We start from the raw sequence: 20,851 nt of genomic DNA on the forward strand, positions 1-20,851 counted from the left end.
TTGGGGGGAAGGGGCTAATAAACTTTAATACTTTCTTCTTAACTAATTTTTCACTGATCTTGAAACGGAAATAAGTTACTTTACTGGTATGTTTGCTGAAGTTCCCTCTCCTCGTTTTGTTTTATGTCTTTTGTTTTGTTTTGTTTATGGAGCGGGGGGGGGGGGGGGGGGGGGGGGGGGCTAGTAAACTTTAATACTTTCTTCTCAACTAATTCTTCACAGATCTTGAAACGGAATAAAACGTTACTTCACTGGTATGTTTGCAGACGATTTCATCTCTCATTTATTGGGGCGGGAGGCGGGGGTGTAAATAAATTTTGATACTTTGTTTTTTGCCAATCCTTTCCTGATCTTGGACAAATCGGATAAAATCTCTTATGACCATAAGACCTCGTACATGTATGGACCGACATAGCCTAGAAGGTTCATTACATGCGTGGTCATTATTTAAATCTCTCGATAATCCCCTTACGTTGGGATTATTTTTGTAAGGCGTTAACTTGCCGTATATTTAAATGAAACACCCTGGGACCCGTGTCATGCCGTCCTGGTCGCTGCTGTTATGTCTCCTCTATCTGTCATGTATCTTCCCCCGGAACCACGGCGACACCGGACCGGAAGAAGAACACTGCACCGGAAGGACCAAGTATAACATCAAAGAAAACGCCAGGTAAAAAAAATATGGTAACGTACTGGGAAGTACTGTGTTTAGTTAGTAGTGACTGAATGCACGCAGCGTGAATAGAAGTACAAAGTACACAGACTGTGTAATGAACAAGTACTTTGCGTGTAATCTGAAGAGATTGAAAGTGTACAGACTAACACTATAAACAGAAGCACTAGAGCACTCATTGTAATGACTGTGCTCAGAATATACCACAAACAGAAGTACTTTGTATATTGTTTGTAAAGATTATGCATAATGTAGCATCACAGGTGCTTGTGGACTGGACCGTGCACTACCCCCCCCCCCCCCCATTCTATTTTTTTTTATTAATTTCTTTTTTTAATTATTGTTATTTTTATTATCTTTTTATGTATAGGGGAAACGATTGTGAATATAAAATGCCTCAGATTCGTGATATTTCAGTTATTTTTCGACTGGAGACATATATAAGGGGTTGTTAACGATAATTAATAAAAGAAATTAAAAAAAAAATTGAAAAAAAAAATAGAAAGGGGGGGGGGGGTTGTGCACGGTCCAGTCCACAAGCACCTGTGTGTAGCATACGTAACGGTATCGAAGTCCAATTTTTTAATATGCATGCATACATAATGCTTTTTCCACCTGTCAATCTCATGAAATATAGAAAAAAGAAACCTGCCACTAACACACCAGCTGAAATTCCAATTTTTTTTAAATTTAGAAAATCTTACTATACTCTGTCCCAAGATATTCTGGATTCACATTTCGCTTAATTGCTTGATATTTTTAAGTACCTCAGGGTTCAAACGATGTTCAAAGGTATGAAACATTTTCTCAGTCGAAACGGTCCTGTTAGCTTATCTTGTTTCATTACAATGCTAAAAAATGTGATGTCTACGGGGATTTTGTATTACAGCAAGCCCGGATGATAACGTTGAAAAATTGCGCGATGTATTCCGAATGGAGAAAAGATGTAAACATTCCCAATTATAAATCTCCGTAAGGAATCTGTTTTCGTTCCTGTGAATTTTTCTGAGTGAAAGATGATAATGTGTCAGTGAAATTATCTTGGAAATTATTCCTTTCAACTATTTCAATTGCACTTCTTGCACAGGTATTTTTAATAAAAATCGTCCAAATGTGCTGCATAAATATTTTGGGACAGACTATACCATTAAAACGGTTTAATCAGTACGGTATCTGAATAAAACAAGGTCTACAGAGTAATTGTCATTACGTTTCTTTTATTTATTTTTCCTACGATAAACCACATATAAACGTTGTCATGCACTGTCTGATTCACATTTCTACTGTATGACGTCATTTACTTCTCCATTTTAGGTTTCTACTGTATGACGTCAATCCCGGTGAGGGTTTCAACCTGAGAAGGGACGTATACATGAGGGTGGCCAACCTGGTGCACCACCTGAATGAGCGCGAGCCCTGGGTCCTCGTACTCCCACCATGGGTCAGGATGTGGCACTGGAAGTCACGTGACGTCGATCAGGACCGACTGAAATGGTCCGAGTTCTTTGACGTGGGCAGCCTCGGTAAACACGTGCCCGTGATTGAACTGGGGGACTATATCAAAAGTAAGTCATAATTCCGGGACTGTATCAAAAGTAAGTCATAATTCCGGGACTTATCAAAAGTAAGTCATTATTCCGTGACTGTATCAAAAGTAGGCCTATGTCCTAATTGGAGGACTGTATATCCGAGGTGAGTTAATAGACTATAATATCAAAAGTAATTAAGGGACTATATCAAAAGTAAATTCTCCTGTCTAAAATTAGCCATCAATGAGGACTTTATCAAAAGAAAGTCCTCATTGTTGGATCTTTTACACAGCAAATGTTCATTAGAGGACAAAATCAAAAGAAAATGTTCATTGGAATCACACACTGTATTATACCAAAAGTACTAAGTTCTTTTTGTAGGACTATACAGTTGTTATACGTGCATTGAAACTATAAGTTTTATTGAGAACTTATATGTGGTGTTGATGTCATGTACATGTCTTAAGTCCTTAGACCATCAAGACAACATTTCAAATATATATTCAAACAGCTTCCATTCTAAGTCCTACGATTGGTTGCTTTGTCTTTCTATCCAGAACGAGCACCAATCATAGACGAGGTATACCATCTACAGGGCGTGGTAGACGTCACAGACTGGGACACCATCATGATTGACAGGTGTCAAAGGGATACCAGATTTCAACAGGTTGGCGAGTTTGAAATCTATGTCTTGTTCTATATGTGACTTCATGTACTTTGTTGTTGGCACCTTATATAGTTACCTTTTTTGTAATTCTGTTATCGATTTTGCTCATTACTCAGTAACTTCAGGAGCTCGTAATCGTAATATGATTTTTGTATGTTGATTTTTCTTTTCTTGCTCCATGATGCTATAGGATGCGCAAGGAAAATGGCGTCACTGGTATTTTGGAATCGAGGAGATTTATGCAGAAAAATTCAATTGTCTCTCCTTCTTTGGGCAACTAAGTCTTATGGCAACATTCCTTGCAGAGAACACAACGGGAAAGTAATTGGTCTTTGACAACAACATTCATGTCCTGAAATAAGGACACATTCCGTCCGTCGACAAAAGGTCAAAGTTCAACCTTTTACTTTCGATTTTAGGTTGATATTTCTACCTCGGGCCGAGAACCTGCTGCATGGCGAGTATGGCGAACACAGCTCTCTATTCTGGAAGGTTATCACTTTGCTACCCTTAACCCTTTATCAATGCTGTTTGTGTCATGTGGAATATTTAACTCACTCATGCTCTAAGCTTGAGATGATGTACGTGTATTATAAATTCATTTTTTGAGGGGTCCTTCTCCTTAACAATAGGCACGGAGAAGCATGATGTACGCCAAACCTCTGCGTGACGCTGGCGACAGATTCCGCAGGGAACACCTCGGGTCTGATGACGTCACAGACAACACTGTACTGAGAGACTGGACAACCGTCAAGGTAAAGGGCAGGACACACCCTGGATGGATGGATGGATACTGCTCATTTATAAATGAGTGACTATACAATCGGAACTCCTACTTAATATTTACCAAAACCCATTCACGAGATTGCTCATCATTTTTAAATAAAGATTTTCGAAGAGAACAAAACAACAAATATCTGAAAACATTAGTGCTGAAACGAATACCATAAATCAGTATTCGAATATTCGTGAGTGCTATTCGATTCGTATTCGAATATTCGTAGACGTCATAGACAATGTATTAAGCATATATGATAGTTTGTATTACTAAGTGGGTGTATGTGTAGACTGCTTAAACATGTCAGTTCGAAGTTGACACTTAATGCATGAGTATCCATTGAATTGGGTGCGCATTTAATTTTTAAGCAAATAATAATATACTGATTATTTAAAAATCTCAATCAACTACAATCAAAAGATTTATTACTTCTTTAATAATATAATGCAGTCCTTACTCCTGGATGAGACCGATACGTTACTTCGCAAGTCAGTCCAAATATTTCCGCCATGTTTGATATAGTATTAAACAGAAAACTGATAGCGCTCATAACTCCGGAAATCTTGTTTTTTTTTAAAAGCAAAACAAATTATATCGAGGTATCTTTTAAAAAAAACTTTCGATGTACCTTTCGATATTAACTCTCCGTAGCTCACACTAGTTCAAACAGTTAATCAATTTTTTTCTTCAGCGTCTGACATAAATTGAAAAATCCAGAATGTTTGTCTCCGTTCGATGTAAACCCTGCTTTTACTTTCAAGGTAAACAAGCATGGCGGAAGAGTCTATTACTGGGTTAAGTAATAGACTCTACCAAGCATGGCAGTCATAGATGGCTTTATATTTACTTTCGTTCCGAGTAAAATGAAATAACACGATGCTGCATAGTTTACAGTGCTTGATATGTGTGTTTAACATGTGATCGAATATTCGAATGCTAAATATACATTCGAATATTAGAAATTTACTATTCATTCGCGAATATTCGAACATTCGTTTCAGCACTAGAAAACAAAACATCCAGCTTAATTTCTTTTTAATTTATCAAAATTAATTCTTTTTAACAAAGCACAGTCATCGATTTTCTCAGTTTCTGACATAGTAATCATTTTACAGAGCCAGCCTCGACAGGCGGTAGGGGGCGCCTACATCGCTGTCCATCTACGACGGGGCGACCATCTACACGTTAGGGGGAGAGAACTCCCAAGCATCAAAGAAGCTGCTAAACACGTGAAGAAACTCCTGAAGAAGTTGGCATTAGATAAAGTGTTTGTTGCTACCGACGGGACTGAGGAAGGTATGAAGGACAGAAAGAGTGAACCATATTTACAATTACATAGAGCTAAGATTTATAATGCTTAAAATATATCGCCAAGAATTCTTAGCTTGACAAAGTTTGCTAGAGATTTATTTACTTTTTTGATGCTGATATAATTATAGAATATTTATTTGACTGTTCATCCAACTATTGACTTTAACAGTTTTTGTAACAATTATGTTGAACATCAAACTGGTGTAATGCAGTCCGCTTAGAATGTAAACTATAATATGCAAATCCTGTTTTGTTTTATGTTCAACAGAATACCAAGAGTTCAGGAACTATCTAAAGAAGCACCAAGTTCATCAGTTTCAGCCAACACGACAAGAAGTTGGTATCTACAAAGATGGCGGCGTGGCCATTATCGACCAATGGATCGCTTGCCACGCTAGGTAACCATAACAGTCTGATTGATTGGGTGTGTTATGTGTCATCTCGAGGGTATTTCTTGCATTTGACAATCTATCACTCAAAAGTATCCAAAGAGTTAAAGTGGCCGAGTTAGTATACTTGAAATAAAATTGTAATTGGTCTGGGGTCTTAATGTACTGTAGTTTCAAAATTGGCAACATTTTTAGGTACTTCATAGGAAGTTCTGGATCAACTGTCTCTTTCCGAATTCGAGAAGACCGCGAGATCCTGGGATTTGAACAGTCAACCACATTCAATAGATTCTGCGGTGACGAGGAATCGGACTGTGAACAGCCAGCCCACTGGACCATTGTCTACTGATCCAACAGCAGAGGGATAATGTTGGAGTGCAGTTCATTGTACTCCGCATGCATGGATGAAGGTTTAACCAGTGCACAACAAATTAATGGCGGCAATGGATAACAACGAATCTCCTCACCAACAATTGATGTCGGAAAACACATTTAGATACATGCATCTGATAAAATCATTTTTCTTATTTTGGGAACACAATCAGTATCGATTATCAGGAGTTTTACAAATTCAGTAATTAGGCAACAAACTACGGACTTGCCCAAAGATTGCGCGATAAACAGAACTGCGGACTAATCTACAGATATTTATTGCACCGTTATTTGAAGTCTATGGGAATGCAGAGATTCGTTCCTTTTTAGAACACAGATAATGTTTTGCTTTTGATATTGCTATATGTGCAAGAGAATATGCTTTTAGAGACATAAAAGTCAAGTGCTCCAAACTCTGAATCACCGATTAATGGCATTAATGGTTTACATTTTGGCCAAACTCGAGAGAGACACACGACATGGTAATAACTTGCATGTTTGCTGCGTCCGTCAGCGTATCGATTTTTTTTAGCACCGTTCGCCATTTATTCTTAATAAAAGCATTAATTTGTGAGTGCATAATGTTACGGTAGCCTCAAGATGCGATCCTAAACTCTTTTCTTCCAACTCTGCCAAACATGCGTTTATACTGAAAATCCCCTTGTTCTACAATAGCTGTGCAGTAATTAAATCACATAAATTAGTTGCTTTTTAAATTCTATTTACAAATGAATTTGATATTTATGTTGATTGATAAAGTTCAGTGTTTTGAAAATGTAACATTAATTTTATTGATCGTTTTTATACAATATGAAGTACATGTATGAAATGTGACACGGAGCATAATATTATGCTATTGTTATGATTACCCCCAACCCCCATTCCCTCAAAAAATAACAACAACAGTTGGAAGTATTTCTGAATTCATTTGGTTCTTGTCATGTAGATGTTGATTTTCCGATGAGTACAAAATGAAAAAAAATAAGAATTACTTGACCGCATTTGAAGGTTATTGTTAAGGAAGGAATTATTTTCTTTACACATAAAGTAAATATATATTTTTGCTTTTGGTCATTGTTTTCACTCAGAATAGAGAAATACACGTAACTGAATATAAGAAATTTTAAATGGGTTTTCTTTATATTAATTCACGCTTTGTTCATTGTCAAATAGACAATAATCTAGTGTTTTACAAATACTTTGAAGTCCTTAGCTATCACATTGAGTGATAATACTGTAAGTTGCTTTCTCCTTCGCTATCACATTGAGTATTAGAACCATATTAACAAGAGCTTGGACTGGTAGTTGTGTCAAACAGCAATGGGACGTTCGCCTGTCTTTTTCATTGTAGGCCACTTAGTCATTGCTCTTTGAAATCAACAAGATTTGTCTGGCTTTTGAGCTAAGACTTCGCAATCGGTGCATATTTCGCTTGAAACCGTGTTATTTTTAACTTGTTTTGACGCAAGAAATAGATGGCTACTTAAATCCGAAAGTCCAAGGTCTTGTTAAAATGGTTCTAGATCTGTTGCTTTCTCCTTTGCCATCATATTGAGTGGTAATTCTGTTGCTTTCTCCTTGCCATCACATTGATGAGTGGTAATTCTGTTGCTTCCGCCATATTTCCTCGTTCCATTTCTTGTAATTACAATTAGGAACCACCACCAGAATCAAGATATATGACGCCACTGTACTGACGAAATAAAACCAGAACAGAACGCGGTCTATCACAGACGCTATCTGCTGCCACTCCGCCACAATCAACTTCCGCTGATACAGCGCAGAACGAGTCCGACACACTTCCGGTATTTTTGACCTTGGAGTATCTTTCTTGTGTTTACCGTTTTTAGTTGTGTTGTTATTGTCCCTGGTCCCCTCCGAGTCGGACATCTCACTGTCTGCATGCTTGGACTCCTCACCCTCACCGGTTCCTTCCTTCAGCGACTGGTATTCCTCTCCTTTCTCATTACCCGGGGTCGCTGGCGAACTTTCTTCTGTCTTGCTTGCTTTTCTTCGGTTCCTGATAAATTGATTTTCCAGAGAAAGGGTTTCCAATTCTTGGTATAGCAGGTCGTCCTTCTGCTTCGTTGAAAATGAATGTTTCCTGCAGGCATACGCGCCTTTTCTTTCATCGTCCTTTAAAAAAGAAATTATTGTTACTGAACTAGTAAGCCATAGGCTATGAAATAAAAGGATTATGGTGATCAATGTTATTTATTTTAGTAGTGAGCAATATTTGATTTTATGCTTACTAGGATGACGTCTTTGGCGAATTTGATTAAGTCGTGTTTGAGGAACAAGAGCTTGGAAAGCCAACTCAGGGTAAGAATCCTGAGCCACGCAGGCGCACGCTTCGTCTTGTGTCCTTTGTTGTACAAGTTTATCACAATGACAGCCATGATTACCGATAATGACGTCATAGTCATGACCACACATAAGTATATACCTTAAAATCAAAAGAAGCGGTAAGAAGATACGTAAAATAAACCGACGGACAACGTCAAAAATATAAAAGTCCGACAAAGTTATATTTAACGGTTATTTAAACTAATTGGTTAGCATAACAGTTGTAATATTGATCGACTGAACAGACTCAAACAATCTCATTAATTCAACTCATCAGAGTAGTAAACTGCATAACTTACCGATTAAGGGGACGGACTCTGATGTAGCCGGCACTTCCTCGGCAATTAGCAACATGAACATAGAGAAAGCCAGGAACACGGACAACCCCAGAGTTATCTTCTCACCGGAAGTCGGGGGGAGCCAGAACGTCAGCAAGGTCAAGGCCGACAGCATGACGCAGGGGACGATGATGTTGAAGATGTAGTAGAAGGTCTTCCGCCGGATGTGGAGGACGTACGTGATGTCGGGGTGGGGGTCGTCGCAGCAGGAGTGTGTTCGGATGTTTTTCTTGAGGGTCACGGAGAGGAGGTCCCACTCGCTGTTGTTGACGTACGTCGTCAGGTCCACGGGGGACTCAGTGTCGTTACGGAGGGACCGGTAGTCGATCCAGGACCCACTGTAGATCCACGAACCAAACCTGGCCACAGCAAACATATCAGTAGCAATACAACAATTCTTGGACTCAAAATCAGTTCGCTATATCTCGTTCGTTATCTCAGTTCGTTATATCCATTAATTAGTTATAATTATATGAATTCGTTATAACCGTAAAATTTTGCATAGATTTGTTAAGAATTTTACACAACAAAAAAACCCTTCGCTATATCCGAGAATTCGCTATATTCGTGTTCGCACTAAACGAGTTTTACTTTATTAGTAATGTAACTTGATAATGTTATCATTATTTTGAATTAACACTTAATAATGTAACAACTGATAATAATATATGCACATGTAGTATAATTTGAATTGTTTTTTGATATGCTGTATTCCTAATTATATTTTACCATCAATCTTTCATGCTTTTTTTCCATTCCGTTCCCTTTTTCATGTAGCAATAAGATAATTCATTGTTATAAAAGAAACGAACGCGTCATTCATTATGTATTTTGTCTGACTGAAATGGCTCAGTTGCTATTTAATCTTAATAAACGACATTAAAACAGACTTTGATCTAAATTTTAGGCAAAGGTGTAATTGAGTTCCCTATGTAAATTACCTTAAGATACATTCTTGATCATCAAAGGGGAAGTAAGTGATGTCCACTTTACAGGAACTCTTCAGTTTGACCGGAACTGGCCACACTACGATCCCGTCGTGGTTCAGGAGGACATAGGTCCCCTGCATAAATCCAGTAGAACCATCGTCCGCGCTGTAAAATAGCCCAAAGTTAAATGAACGAGTCAAATAGACCACAGTTGAACACAGGTACAGCGAAGCCCCAAGGTCTAACAATTTTGAATGATTATATTAAACGGAATTCATTATATCCGATGAGTTCATATTTTAATAAGGGTTGTCCCAAAATTAGATATACTGAGCTCAATTCTAAGAATATGTTTACTGTAAACTTGTAAACTTACGCTGTAAGCGTGAATTTGTAATAATGGTGTTCGCTGTAACGTGTTTTAATAGTGCGTTTTTACTTACCTTACTTACCTTATCTTACTTAATATTTAGCCCTTATGAAAATATAGATTATATTAAAGTGTGTTTAGGGTATTTAAAATGAGATACTAGTAGGCCTATTTATATACAGTTTAATGATTAAGATATACATGTAGTTAAAGTCAAAATTAATTTAGATGTATTAAACATTTTTATTTTTTTCTTATTTCGGTGTTTTTATAGTTATTATCATTTATTGCAATGTAATCACTATTACAATTAATTGATCGTTAGTGGAAGTAACAGCACGTGCGCTGTAACTGCTGGCGCCGCCTACCTGTGTATATTCTGTACTTTTGTTTTAATTCGAGAAATTATTTACTATAACCGCGAAGCATCAATGCTTACCTGTTAACTGCATTATCGAAGTGCATAATGCGAGCAAATATAGAAACACTGAATTATATGTACAAGCTAAGTACAAGCACTCAAGTGAGTTAGTCTTTGGTGGCCAATATATTTATAAGTGGACAACTTCTTTCTGAATGATTCAGCTACTTACTTTACACTTACATGTACTCGTCTTACACATTCATTTCTACAACACGGAAGAATTAATCTTAATATATTTACTTGTTGTATATAAAGGTATCAGGTAGCCATACTCTCTTGGAAGGAACCCGGATGGACCGGATTCGACTGTAGTTGGCTGGTTCCCAGCGCAAGTTCTCGTCCCTCCAGGCCTGCAAAATGAACTTTGAGAATATTATATCTGCTGTAATTGTTTATTTATAAAGCGACGGCATACAGAGAGTTTGAGAAACAGGTGCCAACGATTTCGAGTTTGATAATTCCCAATTACGAATTATTACACCAGGATGCTGCTTGGAATCTTCTGAGTAGGTTTTTAAGTCAAGCAATTTTTTACGATAATATTTAAAGATCTAAAGAACATTCTGTGAATGCGCCCATTGTACTAAAACTAACTTTGTTAACTTCTGAGTTCCGAGAGGCGTGCAGCAAAAACCGAAGTTGAACTATCTTTATCTACACTAAACTTTCCCCATAGCTCTCAAGAAACAGCGCTCCGTTGTTCAGTCTTGATAAACGATATGTACCAATAACCCTTATACTTTCACTCGCTCTTTGTTTTCTACAGGAACATTTCTCCAATGGACAATCAATGGATTCTCAAGAAACAGGAAGCACGTGCGTTTATCATGATCAAAAGAGACAAAAATAAAAATACGGGTCACTTCACGGTTTTTATTTGAGCCAAATACAAGTATACTGAGAAAACGCATTCAAATAGCCATATACTTTACATGCAACACTTGTAGTCAAAGTTTAAAAGTGTCAATGATGGGGTCCTTAACTCGGGCAGATCTAATAGATGATTGGTTGGCGATAGATGTGGGGATAATTTGTGTTGTTTTATTCATGGTTTAACGCTGCGGCTGACACGGTGACTTCCCTTGGAATGGGTCTTATATGTACTTATGTTGTGAACCAATGAACATATATAGAAACCCACTTGATATTGCTTACTCTGTTTCAAAATCAATTCCGACTTATATTTAACTTTTAATATTGATAATACATCATGCCACTGCTGCTTATAAATATTGGTCTGACCATCTTTCTATAACTCCTTTAATCCCCGTTTTTTTTACCAATCGAAAGGCGTGTTTGTTTTATACCTATTTCGCTGTAAGTAATTATTGTGGAATTGAGTCTCCAGTCGGTATACACTAATTCGTTAATTGTTCAAAGTTTTGTTAAATTCTTTGATTAAGGTTAGTTGATTGACAAAACTTCACCAAAGTTGAAGTTCATGCAGACTGAGTTCTTTCAAACATTTTCATGAAGATGTTGTTTTTATCTATTTTAGAATTCCTTGATAAAACTTGAATAAGGGAGGTAAATGGAAGTAATGATTAACAGATGTATAATTGACAGATTGTTTAGACAGGGTTGTTTTTTGCCCAGTAAGTATTCCTTTTTCTTTTGGCTCTTTACACAAAAAAGAGAAATCTGTCAATTCCTAATACGTCAGATGAGTCTAAACAAGGATTATAGTCATTCATCCTGGTGTCTTGTACATCCCAGGTCTCACGGTAAGTGATCCTTTCACAGACGGAAGACTTCCTCATTGTTTCACGTCATTGTTAACCAGAAGTATTTCCGTGATGCCAAGGGAAGCTGGAGGATGATAATTCCAAAGCCTGATTGGAGAGGAGACAGAATAATGCCAAGCGTCGTGTAGAGAAACAAACAATCGGAACAAGCAAGGCCGCCATAATCCAAGCAGTGATTGTGATTGGCGAACGGCGAGGAATTCACCAATAATACACAGAACCTGTCTCTGTCTGGAATTAGACATTCATTTATAGACACAATACAGCTCAATGAAGTTGGTGTTTTAATAGAGAGAGAGAGAGAGAGAGAGAGAGAGAGAGAGAGAGAGAGAGAGAGAGAGAGAGAGAGAGAGAGAGAGTTTCGGGTTTTATTATATCAGTTTTCTTCCTTTTATCTCTTTGTTGCATGATTAGTAAATGAAGTAATATAAAACAGGTGAGAATTAATTAAAACCAATACGAAAAAGCCTTGAAATTGATTGAATTTCATTATATGCCGGATTTTGTTCCTTGTAGGAATGCAAATGAATTCAAGATTTGTATACGAAGTACTTTAGAGCATTGCTTGATTGCATTTTTTTAATTTAAAAAATGAACATAACATTCCATTTATAATGTTCTTATCTTTATCAAACTCGCGTGCAAAATCAAAATCCTGCACTGGTTATCAGTATAAGCATTGGTTCAAAAATCGAAAACTGGATGAAGCACCAATATACTGATAAGATAAGACTACATGTTTCCATCATTTCCTAATTATAACACCATATAACAGTATATCTTATTACTGCAGTCTCCTAGTGTCGACACTTGATACGCTGATTCTAAATATTTCTCACTGCATCGTGCAATCTGTGCACAGATATACAATTTAACGTTAGCTTTCTAGTTTCTAATAGAGGAATGAAACAAACCTCTCACCAAAAACACAGGTTCGATGAATAGGTGGGGTTTTTTAGTTGCATGTGATTACATTATATTACAATGATTTTATTTATAACAACCGTAGTTTTCAATTAATATTAATAAGGTTTTACTCTATACGGCCTTACTGAATCAATTTGTTCACTGATACATAGTTAAAGTATAGATAAAAAATTACAAGGTGGTATAGCGCCTTCCCATCATATCGCCTACACTGGTGTTTGAGCGAAAAGTATCGAAAATGTCTGCTGTTTTGCAATATTGTGGGCGAAATCGTATACTAAGTGCGTTATACCTCTTAAAATTGTATTTCAAAACTTTTTAAAATTACCAGCTAGACGAAAATTTAGAAATCGTACTTATGATACATGTATTTGATTTCGTGCATCAAATCAATATGTGTACATCTGTACTACCTTGATGAATATAAAACGTCTCAGTGATCAGATTGCTTAACATCTAACACGGAAAATCAAATTGGAAACGAAAACAAAAGGGACGAATAATGGAATTCATTCTTTTACGAAATTTCAATTCAAAAATTAATAATCAGCAAAACGTTTTGAGAACAAAGGGTGCGAAACCTCGCCTCCTAGATAGCAGTTATATTTACAACAGTACAAAACACTCAATGAAGAATAAGCCTGATTCCTAGGTACACAGTATGTAAAACAACCTGTTAAACAATTAACTCTAATAGATCACACGGTACAATGGAAAGGGTAAAAAGACAATCAAAGAAAGAGCATTATTTGTCCTATTCTGCTAATTCCACATGTAGTTGTTCGACAAGTACTTTCTTAGACTTCATAATGAAAAGACGAATAACGTGTGGTTTTCGTATTTAACGCAATGTTTAATGGTTCAAAAAATAATCATATGGCAAAATGTCGTTCTAAAACTCTCTGTATTAATACAAGTAATCGGTGTGATTCACTCTTACAACGACAAGAGAGGCAGTATATATAGGGCTTAAATTGTACACCTTCAATGATTTTTAAAAATCGAAAATCGAAAATTATTAAAAGATAAGATAGATATGTACAGATATACATGTACGCGTATGCAGATGGTGATTAAAATCTTGGAAATAAAGAGCCAAATTAGATGTATAGCATTCCCTCACAACATTTGTAAAAGATAACACACACGATACCAGAGTTTGAATATCAGCAGGGGTTTTCCTACTGTTTTTAAACTGGGTCCAGGGTCCGTGGAATTGGGAAAATTGACGCGCAAACTGTTCAAATTGGGAAAATTATAAAAACATACTAGTTTTATTTGAGGACCAACCTATGGCAAAAGTTTTTACTTTATTACTTCTCACCCACAGAAATAAGTGAGAAGTTTGGCAGACTTAATTTATTTCATGATGTAACAATGATATATACATATTTTAAACTTTTTTTTTAATAATAAGTGTAACTTAAATCAAATTGAAGCAAACACACACTTACATTCAAAGATTAAAGGAAAATACTTTTTTCTCCAAATTTCTTAAAGTTTTCCAATTTGTAAAAGTTAATTAAATTCATGCATTTTTACCTTTTATAGATGAAGTGTTTCTTAATTGTGTAAGACAATTGACAAACATGCAATAAAATAATTCTTTGCAATATGGCAATGATATTTGCATTTGGGGGTATTAGTCCTACCCTTTGACCCAATTACAATCATTATACAGAGAAACTGTTTAATTTTGTAAATAATTGCAGATTTACGATTTTATGATAGTTTTAGCATTTAATTGGCACAATTATAAATTACCAATTTAATTTAAAAATCATCACTATAAAAGCAATTAACATCGGTTGAAATCAATGCACAGGATGAGGAAATTCTGGCGAAGTTACGGAAAGCAAATGTGTCAATGTCTTTAATAGGTCCATTATTCATGCCCAGTAATAAACAAAAATGAAAAAAAGCTGTTGGAGTTGCATTTTATATACAAGCAGAACATGTTCTGATAATAAAAATTATTGACACTTGATGGGGAAAAATGGATCTGGATTTGGGAAAATACCGGTGATTTTTGGATTGGGAATGAGTCCAGTAAACGGACCCAAAACTAAGCAAGGAAAACCCCTGATCAGATCTATGAAACAACACCCTTAGTCTGAATTTTCTCTATTTCCTGGAATTGGCAAAGAATTTCAAATCAAACAAAGCCTTATCTCTTATCACTAAAGTTGTGTTAAGTAGTAAACGTTTGATAAAATGTTCGAGAAAGAGGTTATATTGCAGCTAAAACATTCCAGAAGACTTGGGTTCACAAGTGTGAAAATTGGAGTTTATTGGTTGTTCATTAGTTGTTTATTAATCCGATTACAGCTGCTTCTTAAGATTAACGACCGTGCCACGATTATCGTAAACTGACGGCTGTAATATTCTCCTTTGTAGTTAGGATAATGCTAGGCCTTGAAACGTCTCTTCGTCAAGGCCATTTAGAAACGAGCTCAAGTTTGTTGACGAAATTGCTTGTTAAATACATGTAAGTAAGATTGTTTACACGTGTATCTGATCAAAGAAATTGCGCTACGAATTAGATTTTTAACATACCTTAAGTGATCATAAAATATATTTGTTTGTGAAATTGCAAAGTATATAAGTTAAAGGTTTTTCAATAGCACGATCGATATATTTTTAATTTGGGTTAAAATGTTTTTACGTACCTGATCAATGAATACGTTAGTTGTCAACACCTGGTGGCGCTCATCCTGTCAAGAAAAAAAATTGTTAAAAAATGACAAATTTTCTTCTTTTTTTATCGATTCCAGTGTTTATCTGATTACACGTGGTGATTATGATTATAATTGCGGAAATTGAAAATTTCTCGCGGAAGTCATTCTGGGTCGTGAGGCCGATTTCATGATGTATAATTTAATAAATTAGGATATACATGAGCTTATATACAGTACCATTCAGCGAAAGGATTAAATTTGCGAAAAGTTCCTCTTTATCACACCTGGCATAACAGCAAATAAATTGCATCAATGTAATTATTTGAGTGTTCTTTTTACCTCGGACTAAAATGACGCTCTGTCATTGGACGAAACGCGTCATGTGATTGTCGTCTAAATGTCTGTAGACAGCGAGTTGCAAAATTTATACAGCAACATGGCGAACGGAATAAAACACTTATTAGGAATGTTAATGATTGTCTACGAAAATGTGTCGGGCTCCCAACTTTAGAATGCTCGGCTTCGTTTCGCCGTCTTTAGACATTAAAAACTAATAAGTTATTGAAACACTGCACGGCAAAATTAGCAAAACGCACAAAAGGATTGCCAAAATCAGGACAATTTTTATGTCACAACACTGGTGTCTTTAAAAGTTGCGGCTTCAGATTTTCGGCTTTGATGGTCACCGGACAAGAAAGAGACACGGTGGTTGCACACTCAGACTCTTTCAACACATCATGTGTAAATATTATAAAACATTGTCATCCATTCGATCATACCATATTTCATACTGTCTAATGCAAATATTCAGATTTGAAATTTCTTTTACTAAAGAAGTTTGTGAAATACAACTGACCAAGTCAATGATTTGGTTGAGTTTGAGGCTGAAGGTGACCTTCAGAATGGTATTGGCGTTAATCACTGGACGCACGCTCTTCTCGTAGCCCATCATCAGGTCCTCAAACAGACGCTGCTCATCCGGGACACTCACAGGGGACGCCACTGGTGTTAGAAAGAAAGGGAGATAAATGATGGTAGTAAGTCAAATATTGGGTTAGAAAGTGTATTAATTAAATTGAGGGGGAAAACAAATCAATAAAGAAAGTTGTTGTTTGTTAATAAGGAATAAGTTTAAGAAGGTTTAAGAAGTGAAACATCCCCACCAACTATACTTACTCGATGTTGTTTTCGCCTTAGGCGGACGTCTTTCCATCATTTTTTAGAATTTAGACTTATAACAAAATGATTTATTAAACGAATGTAAAAAGTCATTAGTTTAAACTGCCATGGTATCATAAGCTGTCAAACTGGCGGACATATTGAAGTATAAATCACAACGTTTATTTACTGCACGTATTCACACATTATTTCATTCAAACCTTAATGTTTATCAAGAAACCCCTGTGTACTAGTAAATGCATGCGGACAGAAAACTTGATCACTTAGTAACAGTATAACACTACTGAATTCATCTCTAAGTCCCTGTGGTTTAATACAGAACAAACACAAAATATTGAGCAGAAAAACATCTGTTGAGGAGTAAACTCGGGGGGAAACCGGGTTATCCTCCTGTTATCACTTGGATTAGCAGAAGTATTCCCTCACTCCTAACGTAGGAAGCTGGTGAGATCACACGCCCTTACAGAGAACCTATAACCAGGCAAAAAATCTAAACAGCATAATGGCCCCCTGTCAGGTCTTTACAAGGAATTGATCTTACAACCTAAACTTTAAACGTGACCCCTTTCCTCTCCCTCGGGAACAATTGTGTCCATAATCTTATATAGAAAATACAAGTTTCCTTACCTCCTATGAAGAACGCCGTGATGTAGAATAGGCTATCTCCTCGGACGGCCATGTGAACCATTTTGCCTGAAATAAAATGAAAAGTCACCATACCACTCGTTGCTATAATATATGCTACATGTAACATGCAATAGAGTTCTCTTTGATTGATGTAGAGGAAGCAGGTCTGATAACTGCCTGTAGGTAATGGGATTAAGTTTTGCTATTGCCTGTCTATTGTTGATTTCTATTGGATCTGAAGGAACCCTTCGGTGCCAAATGTTCTCTGCTCTGTTGTGAATCATCCATCGTTAAAGAGAATGGCGACCCTTATTCACTTCATACACACAGACTCAAAAAGATCAATTTCTTTTAGACCATTGCCATTATATAAAAGAGGGATAAAATAACCATCAACAATAGATTCAGTCCAATGGATCTATAAAAACCCGATTTTAGTTTTGGTAGCTTATGATTTAATACGTGAGATGAATAAACAATTAATATGAATAAGACATCACATACACCATCTACACAGGCATCTTGACCTTTTTTCGGAATACATATCATAAATAAATATATTGAACACAATGAGGCACAGTTTGCTAAAGAAAAATTCGCATGTCGTTTAGGGATCATTATATTGCAATTATATCTCGGAAAGTAAAAACAGCAGATTTAAAACACGCATGATTTTTCATAAGATATAGATACCTTATAGCTCCCGTGTTATCAAAGAATTCCTCGTAATCGGATAAAATCCAGTATATAGTGAATATTTCACAGAACAATGATTTAAAACATGAAAAATACACAATTTCGACTAGAAGAGATTTAACACTCGTCCGTTAGCCTCGGTAACTGTGGCTGGGTTACGGACAATCACACGATGAATTCCAACCTTTTTTCTGCCTATAGTGCATGTGGTTTCGCTCGAGTTCTAATAGTCAGTGAGACGGAAAATGATTTCCATCTTATTCAGCCAAAGCCTTAAATTGATTCCTGGAAAATAATATCCACACGGTGTGTAGAGAGGGGCAGTGGTAGCTCACGTGCGGGCACCTTGCGCTGTAGTAAAGGTATCCGTTACAGAAGGCGGAGAAATGCACTTGAAATGTTTTTGAACACTCTTTCGTAGATAATCTGTGATCTGACAGATCCTAACGATGTTTCACCACAAAAAGAGGGCCGTATTGATCTGGGAGAGACAGCTTTTGCTCTCGACTGTCTTTTGATAGAAAAGATATCACTCTTCAGATAAAGCCCAACTCACGGCTATAATAGCTAAACGTCTTCAAATGATTATGCTACTTCGAGAATTTAATTAGCATACACACCAACTTCAACTTGAAATTTCTTTAACACAATTGTATTTTCTGTAGAATGGTTCTGATTTTCTTGCATGAGAACATGAGTTTTGAAAACCTTGGTGTCGGAAGTCAAACATTCGATCCTTTCACAAGAAGCACAACATTCAGTTCCTATCGTGTAAGGGAGTCAGGCTCCCTCTGTACGGTGTCTGACGCTCTTTTGTTCCCCAGTCAATCAGATGTGTTCCCTTAATATAAAGCTCACTCGCCGAACAATGGCTAAACACAGATCGATTCTGTGGTGGTATAGAGGGACGAATCAAAGTAATATTAACAGGGACCCGTCCTCCTTGATTTAAAGTAATGACTCAATATAAACTAATATAAGATTTTTTATCCATGGGGAGATATAATCTTTGTTGTGCTATTGATCTGTTGAAGTGTACCACGGGTTCGAATCCTACTGACGACTGTAAAAAACCTGACAGAATGGATGCGGTAAATACGAGCTGTCGGTCGCCGTCTGCTACTGTTCCAAGCCTCAAAAACTGAATACAGGGTGTAATTTTAAAGACTGACAAAACTAATAAATGGATTTAAAAGACAAACAATCGCAACTTCTCGGGCCTTTCCTACAAGTGGAAAACCGACGTCAAATGCTTTATTAGGGCGTCCATGACAACCCCTCTTTTTATAACACTAGACATAAATACAGAATATTTCCATCTTCGCTAGCCAAGGGTTTCTGGTTCGTGAGAAGCGGTGCGGATCAGAAACCCTTGGCTAGCGACGATGGAATATTTCATGATCTGTTGAGATGTGAGCTAGACTTTATTAAATTCAATAATTAAAAATCAAGAAATGTACCACAGAAGACTGCATAGCCGATACTTAAATTGATGGAAAGCAACTCAGTGGTATATAACTTGTCGCAGTGGTACCTCGGTACAGTGGTTAAACATGTCGCATTGGTACCTCGGTACAGTGGTGAATAACATGTTGCAGTGGTACCGCGGTACAGTGGTAAACACCATGTTGCAGTGGTACCGTGGTACAGTGGTAAATAACATGTCGCTGTGGTACCGCGGTACAGTACAGGCGTGGGACTTGTTTTTACTTTGCCTTTTAGGGGACAGTGTTACCCCTCTCCTCAGTTCCCCTCATGATGTCAACTTAATTCTCTTACCTTGTCTTTCTTTTTTAAGGACGCCCATTATTATATAAAAGAGGAACGTATAGCGACCAAATCTTGTAGGGTCTGTACATAGAGGATAAAACTGTTCTAGTAGACCAATAGCTGTCGCTAGCATTAGGAGTTATAACACCTGGAAAAACATAGCCTCTTCCTACGACTCAAACCATGTCATGATGTCGTCTCCTTTTGCCCAACTCGGACGGAAGGGGGTGGTGGGGGGGGGGGGGTACACAAACTGTCCATACTGCTCATGAAAGAGGGAGTACCGAACGACAAGTATCCTCGGGTATCCTCGGGGACAGACTGTCCACCAGCACACATACATACTCGGTGGTTAATATGGTAAATGACAATACCAAAGGTTATGAATTAAAATCATTTTAAAATCGTAAAGGTGGGTTTTGCCTTGCTAATCAATATGCATGAAAAGGCCTCTAAGCTGAGTGTAACTGAATTATTGTTATTGTTCAATGAATTTCCGCATGTATAGTCTTACAAATGAAAGTTGCAGAGTTAGCTTTCCTATGATTTGATAAAATGTGTTCCAGAAAACATTTGAGTAGGGTTATAAAACTACATCAACTAAACGTCTTATTGATTAAACATCATATGGAACCATTTTAAGAAGACCTTGGACTTTCGTTTGGACGTAGCTACTAGTATCTATTTCATTCGTCAAAACAAGTTAAAATTACGCGGTTTCAAGCGAAATATGCACCGATTGCGTAGTCTTAGCTCAAAAGCCAGACAAATCTTGTTGATTTCAAAGAGCAATGCCTGAGTTGCCAGCAATGAAATAGACAGGCCTACGTCACATTGCTGTTTGACACAACTACCCAAAGTCCAAGCTCTTGTTAAAATAGTTCTAACTTAATCTCATTCAAACATTAATATAAAAACAAAGCTTTTCTCATAATGTTAACCCCCTTCCCTCTCCCTCTCTTTCTTTCTTTCTCTCTCTCTCTCTCTCTCTCCATGTTTCTATGACTCTGTCTCTGTGGTTACATTATTTTACATATTTAACATAACGAAAACCTATCTAAAGAAGATCTCATATTTAACATCCTGTGAAAGAGAGAAAAAAA

The 20,851-nt window shown here is 36.8% G+C and overlaps 2 protein-coding genes across 2 annotated transcripts; one reads left to right on the top strand and one right to left on the bottom strand.

Moving 5' to 3' along the window:
* The first annotated feature begins 466 nt into the window (after nt 1-466).
* On the top strand, nt 467-6,782 carry LOC128156629 (GDP-fucose protein O-fucosyltransferase 2-like). The gene is made up of 9 exons (XM_052818851.1): nt 467-670; nt 1,988-2,238; nt 2,760-2,869; nt 3,060-3,190; nt 3,289-3,361; nt 3,502-3,624; nt 4,763-4,943; nt 5,227-5,356; nt 5,543-6,782. The coding sequence occupies exons 1-9, from the start codon at nt 516-518 to the stop codon at nt 5,694-5,696; spliced, it is 1,308 nt and encodes a 435-aa protein (XP_052674811.1). The 5' UTR covers nt 467-515; the 3' UTR covers nt 5,697-6,782.
* A 143-nt stretch (nt 6,783-6,925) lies between these two features.
* On the bottom strand, nt 6,926-18,845 carry LOC128156622 (neuronal acetylcholine receptor subunit alpha-10-like). Its single transcript, XM_052818838.1, has 9 exons — nt 17,976-18,845; nt 17,283-17,348; nt 16,333-16,478; nt 15,468-15,512; nt 10,367-10,476; nt 9,345-9,497; nt 8,365-8,762; nt 7,972-8,165; nt 6,926-7,855 (listed from the first exon to the last, which is right to left on the bottom strand). The coding sequence occupies exons 2-9, from the start codon at nt 17,341-17,343 to the stop codon at nt 7,304-7,306; spliced, it is 1,659 nt and encodes a 552-aa protein (XP_052674798.1). The 5' UTR covers nt 17,344-17,348; nt 17,976-18,845; the 3' UTR covers nt 6,926-7,303.
* Nucleotides 18,846-20,851: the final 2,006 nt, after the last annotated feature.

The sequence above is a fragment of the Crassostrea angulata genome, chromosome 1 (genome assembly GCF_025612915.1).
Source record: "Crassostrea angulata isolate pt1a10 chromosome 1, ASM2561291v2, whole genome shotgun sequence".
In the NCBI taxonomy this organism is placed as follows: domain Eukaryota; kingdom Metazoa; phylum Mollusca; class Bivalvia; order Ostreida; family Ostreidae; genus Magallana; species Magallana angulata.

Bases quoted from the DNA above. Each gene is read 5' to 3' on its own strand.
- LOC128156629 (XM_052818851.1), top strand. From the start codon at position 516: ATGAAACACCCTGGGACCCGTGTCATGCCGTCCTGGTCGCTGCTGTTA. The intron at 671-1,987 runs GTAAAAAAAATA...TCTCCATTTTAG, and splicing joins AACATCAAAGAAAACGCCAG to GTTTCTACTGTATGACGTCA. The intron at 3,191-3,288 runs GTAATTGGTCTT...TTTCGATTTTAG, and splicing joins GCAGAGAACACAACGGGAAA to GTTGATATTTCTACCTCGGG.
- LOC128156622 (XM_052818838.1), bottom strand. From the start codon at position 17,343: ATGGTTCACATGGCCGTCCGAGGAGATAGCCTATTCTACATCACGGCG. The intron at 10,477-15,467 runs GTACGTAAAAAC...TTCATTTTGCAG, and splicing joins CTAACGTATTCATTGATCAG to GCCTGGAGGGACGAGAACTT. The intron at 8,166-8,364 runs GTAAGTTATGCA...TTTGATTTTAAG, and splicing joins AGAGTCCGTCCCCTTAATCG to GTATATACTTATGTGTGGTC.